The 7,671-nt window shown below is 37.9% G+C and overlaps 1 protein-coding gene across 2 annotated transcripts in view; it reads right to left on the bottom strand.

The window, feature by feature from the left end:
- Positions 1-1,572: 1,572 nt before the first annotated feature.
- Positions 1,573-7,671, bottom strand: part of LOC121367556 — a 47,262-nt gene continuing 41,163 nt past the window's right edge. For both annotated transcript variants that reach the window (XM_041491807.1, XM_041491806.1), the window contains exons 9-10: positions 6,468-6,608; positions 1,573-2,078 (exon numbers count right to left, since the gene is read on the bottom strand). In XM_041491807.1, coding sequence (XP_041347741.1) covers positions 1,953-2,078; positions 6,468-6,608 — 267 coding nt within the window. In that variant the 3' untranslated portion in view covers positions 1,573-1,952. The remainder of the gene's footprint in view (positions 2,079-6,467; positions 6,609-7,671) is intronic.

The following is a 7,671-nucleotide window of genomic DNA, read 5'->3' as shown; positions in this document are numbered from 1 at the left end:
GGTATGAAAGTCTCAATACACAAAGAAGAAACAGAAAACAAAAATAACATTAAAAATTATTTTAAATTATCTAAATAGCAAACTCATCAACCCATGGCATATTTAACGAGCATGTAAGATGACTGTCTTTAGGAGATCTGCCACAAGTTTGACAGATCTCAACTACAAAGCTGCATATCTGTACAAGACAGAGCTCAGAGAATATCTAGTTTACTAGACAGTACATGTATTACAACAGTTTACAACTAATTGTAAGTTACAAAGTATTGTATTTATCAATTTTACAACATATGTTTTTCTAGATTTTACAGCTTAATTTATTATATTGTACATTGTATAACTTACTGCATTTTACAATGTTGGATGTTTTTGGATTTTATAACATATTGCAATTTACAACTTATCCAATTTCTAATAATTTATTATATTGTATAACTTAATGCACTTTACAATGTTGGATGTTTTTAGATTTCATAACATATTGCAATTTACAAATTATCCAATTTCTAATAATTTATTATAGTGCATAACTTACTGCACTTTACAATGTTGGATGTTTTTGGATTTTATAACATATTGCAATTTACAACTTATCCAATTTCTAAATTTAAAAGATTCGACTAAATCTCAAAATTATATAGCTGGTTTTTATGTTGGGGTTTTTTCTTCAAGTTCAAATGTATTTTTTGATTTTTTAACATACATGTATTTAACAAGAACAATAAATGGTAAAAAATATACATTTTCATGAATTTGTTTTATTTCAAATAGCTAAAGGGACAGACCTAGTTTTTAAACATTACAGCATATTTTCCACTATTAGAGCGGCTTATGATCACTGAAATCAAACAGTACTTATATTTTATTCTTTAGATTATCCATTTCCGTACAACCGAAAGTGTTTCTGGTCATCCTGGTGTTTGTAGTACCAAACAATTGCATTTTTCATATTTAAAAAAACAGTAGTGATTTGTTGATTCGAGTTCTAGTCTATATTTAAGGATATTTCCTGTTTTAACGTCACACACTCTTCTTTCACTCTACTGTAACTTTATCCAAATGAGTTACAGGTTTGTAAAGTAACTAAACTTAGTGTGCATTTTTTACGGGTTAAAACTAAGGTCTTTAAAATAGTTTGACTGTAATGTATAAATTTATAAAAAGGTTTATAACAAAATGCTGGTTAGCATCAGATGAACAATGAAAAACAAACAGCGAGCAATTACATGCACTTGTAAAACCCTTCTGTCAAACATATTTATGATGTGTAAACACTTTAAAGGGACATTCCTGAGTTTGCTCCACTTTTTAAGATGTTATCGACTAACAGATACTTTTTAACGAATGTAATTACATATCAAATATATTTTTCTGCATAAAATATTAGTGGCTGTATATTAAACATGTGTTTGATTGTTCTAATATTTGTACTAGGTTAAATTTAATTTTATTTCCTAAAATATCTATTTTTCGTACGTACAAAATTAATTGAAGACAAAACCTAGTTTGGGCTTGTTACAAATATTAAGACGACCAGAAACACATTGAATATACAGATACTGATATTCTAAACAAGAAAATATATTTAATATGTAAGTTTAATCGTAGACATATTTTATTAGTCGGAAGCATCTTACAATGCAACAAACTCAGGAATGTCCCTTTAAAGTATAAAATGTATGGTTTCTATAAAAAGGAAACTTACATGGATTTGGAATTACAAAATCACAAAAATGCACCACATATACACATATAACTGTATAATTTACCAATAACTTTACTATAAAAAAATAGAAGTCTGAATTTATCGTAATATAAAATGTATGAAACATTCATTTTTTAAATTGTAAAATATTAAAATAATAATAAATATTTTAATGTCTCAGCAACATACATGTACGAATGTGCATAAAATGATGAATAAATAAAAGATAACTGATTTTGTATCCAGTCTATAACTGATGGAATTCGTCCAACTTCCGTTGAGTAATCTGTACAGCAGAGTGATCTCCCATCTGTATCTGACAGTTACGAAGGTAAATCAGGAAAGCCTTTTCATTGGGTTTCAACTCAAAACCCTGCAAAAATAATTGTAATTTTAAGCCCAGGATCCAGGTTTCATAATTTTATATCCATTCTGTAACAGTAGATTTTATTAATGCATTAACATGATCCTTGAAAATATTCAACAAGTCTTGATTTTAATGTTTTATATTCATCTCTGACAAAAGATTGATGAATGCAGATATATCACATATATCTCAACTGCCCAAATACATTACAACACAGAAAACAGTTAAGAAGTGTCCTGTTTGAAAGAGTAATATGGATAATTAAGTTGTTACGTGACCTAATTTAGTGATTACAGCCAAGGGTTACTATAGATGCAAAGTTAGAAACTGATAGCAGGTCAAATGCCACTCAAAATCAGCTTCTGAGGCAGCTTTAGCTTTCCATCTTCATTTTGACAGTATTTCAAATATATCGAGATTTCTCCATTTTCAGTAGCAATAATACACATACAAATCAGAAACTTTTATCCAGGTTTGTCACCTGCATTTTTGTTAAAACATGTTAAACTATAAGGCCTGATAAGAAATTTAATTTCAAATACTTGCTTCCAAATTAAACTTAAGTTTTAAGATGTTATTGACTAACAGAGACTTTTTAATGATTGTAATATATATCAAATATATTGTTCTGCATAAAATATTAGTGGCTGTATATTAAACGTGTTTCTGATCGTTCGAATATTTGTACTACTGGGTAGGTTAAATTTCATTTTATTTCCTAAAATAAAAATTTTCATACGTACGAAATTATTTGAAGACAAAATCCAATTTGGGCTTGTTATAAATATTAAGACGACCAGAAACACATTGAATATACAGACACTGATATTCTAAACAAGAAAACATATTTAATAAGTAAGTTTAATCGTAGAAATATTTTATTAGTCAGACACATCTTACAATGCAGCAAACTCAGGAATGGCCCTTTAAGAAGCATAGACTGCTTCTCACTTCACAAAATGTTTTTCACCAATCTGCAACAGATCTTGTAACACATTTACATTGTGAATCAGTTGAAACAGGGGTGGGACGTAGCTCAGTGGTACCGCCCTCGTCTGATGCATGATCCATCTAGGATCTTCCATATATCTGACACCATATAGCCCTAGGGTGGGACGTAGCTCAGTGGTACCGCCCTCGTCTGATGCATGATCCATCTAGGATCTTCCATATATCTGACACCATATAGCCCTAGGGTGGGACCTAGCTCAGTGGTACCGCCCTCGTCTGATGCATGATCCATCTAGGATCTTCCATATATCTGACACCATATAGCCCTAGGGTGGGACGTAGCTCAGTGGTACCGCCCTCGTCTGATGCATGATGCATGATCCATCTAGGATCTTCCATATATCTGACACCATATAGCCCTAGGATGGGACGTAGCTCAGTGGTACCGCCCTCGTCTGATGCATGATCCTTCTAGGATCTTCCATATATCTGACACCATATAGCCCTAGGGTGGGACGTAGCTCAGTGGTACCGCCCTCGTCTGATGCATGATCCATCTAGGATCTTCCATATATCTGACACCATATAGCCCTAGGGTGGGACCTAGCTCAGTGGTACCGCCCTCGTCTGATGCATGATCCATCTAGGATCTTCCATATATCTGACACCATATAGCCCTAGGGTGGGACGTAGCTCAGTGGTACCGCCCTCGTCTGATGCATGATGCATGATCCATCTAGGATCTTCCATATATCTGACACCATATAGCCCTAGGATGGGACGTAGCTCAGTGGTACCGCCCTCGTCTGATGCATGATCCATCTAGGATCTTCCATATATCTGACACCATATAGCCCTAGGGTGGGACGTAGCTCAGTGGTACCGCCCTCGTCTGATGCATGATCCATCTAGGATCTTCCATATATCTGACACCATATAGCCCTAGGGTGGGACCTAGCTCAGTGGTACCGCCCTCGTCTGATGCATGATCCATCTAGGATCTTCCATATATCTGACACCATATAGCCCTAGGGTGGGACCTAGCTCAGTGGTACCGCCCTCGTCTGATGCATGATCCATCTAGGATCTTCCATATATCTGACACCATATAGCCCTAGGGTGGGACGTAGCTCAGTGGTACCGCCCTCGTCTGATGCATGATCCATCTAGGATCTTCCATATATCTGACACCATATAGCCCTAGGGTGGGACCTAGCTCAGTGGTACCGCCCTCGTCTGATGCATGATCCATCTAGGATCTTCCATATATCTGACACCATATAGCCCTAGGGTGGGACGTAGCTCAGTGGTACCGCCCTCGTCTGATGCATGATCCATCTAGGATCTTCCATATATCTGACACCATATAGCCCTAGGGTGGGACGTAGCTCAGTGGTACCGCCCTCGTCTGGTGCATGATCCATCTAGGATCTTCCATATATCTGACACCATATAGCCCTAGGGTGGGACCTAGCTCAGTGGTACCGCCCTCGTCTGATGCATGATCCATCTAGGATCTTCCATATATCTGACACCATATAGCCCTAGGGTGGGACGTAGCTCAGTGGTACCGCCTTCGTCTGATGCATGATCCATCTAGGATCTTCCATATATCTGACACCATATAGCCCTAGGGTGGGACGTAGCTCAGTGGTACCGCCCTCGTCTGATGCATGATCCATCTAGGATCTTCCATATATCTGACACCATATAGCCCTAGGGTGGGACCTAGCTCAGTGGTACCGCCCTCGTCTGATGCATGATCCATCTAGGATCTTCCATATATCTGACACCATATAGCCCTAGGGTGGGACCTAGCTCAGTGGTACCGCCCTCGTCTGATGCATGATCCATCTAGGATCTTCCATATATCTGACACCATATAGCCCTAGGGTGGGACGTAGCTCAGTGGTACTGCCCTCGTCTGATGCATGATCCATCTAGGATCTTCCATATATCTGACACCATATAGCCCTAGGGTGGGACGTAGCTCAGTGGTACCGCCCTCGTCTGATGCATGATCCATCTAGGATCTTCCATATATCTGACACCATATAGCCCTAGGGTGGGACGTAGCTCAGTGGTACCGCCCTCGTCTGATGCATGATCCATCTAGGATCTTCCATATATCTGACACCATATAGCCCTAGGGTGGGTCCATTGGGCTATTTCTCGTTCCAGCCAGTGCTCCACAGCTGGTGTAACAAAGGCCGTAGTATGTACTATCCTGTCTGTGGGATGGTGTATATAAAAGATCCCTTGCTGCTAATCGAAAAGAGTAACCCATGAAGTGGTGACAGCAGGTTTCCTCTCTCAATATCTGTGTGGTCCTTAACCATATGTCCGACGCCATATAACCATAAATAAAATGCTTTGAGTGTGTCGTTAAATAAAACAGTTCCAATCAGCATTTCATCACTATCATTGGTTATAAGCTGTTTGCAGCACCTCTCAACTTTTGATTATATCAGTTAAAATATATATGATCTTAGGAAGGATATGAATTAATAGGACTATGCACCTATTGTCATGTCTCCAAGAACAGACACTACACATTTCATTACATTTGGAAATTAATGTAAGTTTAATCGTAGAAATATTTTATCAGTCGGAAACGTCTTACAATGCAGCAAACTCAGGAATGTCCCTTTAAGAAGCATAGGCAGCTTCTCACTTCACAAAATGAATTTCGAGACGTATTGAAGAATATAAAATTTGCATCTAAGATAGTGGGAAGCTACCCTGTAATAATCATAATACTGTATGTACTCTGTAACAATCAAATATGACAGAAAACCCATTATTCATGTCTAGGCTGCTTATGATATACTGCTGAAACACACACGTGTATTAAAACAGCAGTTTTGTTTGCAGTTTGCATTATGAAACAATGATATAATTGTGAATCCTGAAAATCTACACTTTATGTTTTCATTATAAGATTGGGTGGAGGGTGCAGATCAAAACTGCACTTTTTATCTACACAATGTATCCGTTGTCACTCAGACTGATATGGTTGTTTATCTACACAATGTATCCGTTGTCACTCAGACCGATATGGTTGTTTATCCTGCAACCACCGTTTCTATTGACAGAATATGATGACGGGTAAAGCAAACTCATATTCTGCTACTATTGGGATATGACTTTTGACGTCACTCATGTGACGTCACATGCATAGCCTACATTATAAACTCGCTCATTTAACCTCTAGGTCATCATACAATGTGACTGCAATAACAGAAATAATAGCATTCCCACTTAATGTTTATGGTCTGCGGGATAAAGATAATAACTAGTAAATGATGTTGGATATCTGCTTTATCCTGTTCAGGTCGAATGAGAAATTCCTTTCAGCAGAGCCTCGCGGAATTTCCCATTCTTACCATCACAGGATAAAGCAGATATCCGATGTCATTAACTAGATATTACTGAATATTTTACCTTCTCAAAAAGTGAAACCGCTTCAGAAAATCGTCTCTGCTTGAAGAGGAATGTGCCGTATTGTGCGTAGACATCCCATGCTGTGGGATTCTGTTCTAGTGCACGAACAAAGAGAATCTCAGCTTCCTCATACTGGCCAATCTGTAACAGAAAGGTTACTCATAGAAAAAAACCTCACATTCTGAACCAGGAAATGATTGTCTTTAGACATACTGGGCCTATTGCAGGATTTTTCGCAGAAAGAATTAAGTTTAAAACAGGCACCTACAATATTCAAATGTAGACTAACATGCATAACAGTCTTCCCAAGAAGCACGTAACCAACAATGCTGTATTACAAGTCCACCATGAAAAAGGAAATATTAACTTCATTGTATTAATATATTAAACACTGGATTTTCAGGGCACTTCAAACTTCTGTGGGTGGGGTGCAAACCCATAACAGCATCCTCCTTGATCTGCACCTATGAATCTCTAATAAAGTGGTGACATATACTGAACAAAATAAGAAACTTCCACTAACTTTGCTTGAACATAACTTGATGAAAACAAACTGGGGGAATAATTGTTATATATGCGTTTAAAGAGTGTTCCATGATGCATCGTTTGGTGCAAAAATCATGGCCATAGGTTAACAGAAACTGGGATAAATTTTGACCAAGTGTGGTAGGGGTTAAAAAGAAACCCACCCACTTAATAACGGGTATGACCACCTCTTGAATTGACCACTGCAGTGCATCGCAGGCGCATAGAATTGACTAAAGTGTTGATTTCTGCCTGTGGAATATTGTTCCATTCCTGCTTGACGAAGTTCATTGACGTTAGCGGGTGGGTTGGGATGACGCCTCAGTCGTCTGTCCAGACTATCCCAGACATGCTCGATGGGGTTCAGATCAGGACTTTTAGTGGGCCAGTCATCAATGAAATCAATGTTATTTGTCCTAAAAAAATTTACAGTGTCTCTAGCTGTATGAGAGGTGGCATTATCATGCTGAAAAATCGAGATGTTGGCGTTGTTATGGAACAGAGGAATGACGTGATGAGCGAGAATGTCATCGTGGTAACGTTGAGCATTTAAATTGCCATCAATGACGACTAGTGGTGAACGATAACCATGGGCAATGGCTGCCCAGACCATGACACAACCCCCACCCCTGAAACGATCTCGTTCAAGAACACAACAGTCAGCATAGCATTCATTTCT

Source organism: Gigantopelta aegis, chromosome 3, assembly GCF_016097555.1.
Source record: "Gigantopelta aegis isolate Gae_Host chromosome 3, Gae_host_genome, whole genome shotgun sequence".
In the NCBI taxonomy this organism is placed as follows: domain Eukaryota; kingdom Metazoa; phylum Mollusca; class Gastropoda; order Neomphalida; family Peltospiridae; genus Gigantopelta; species Gigantopelta aegis.
Note: the sequence above shows the minus strand (reverse complement) of the source record. Positions and strands in the feature narration are given on the sequence as shown.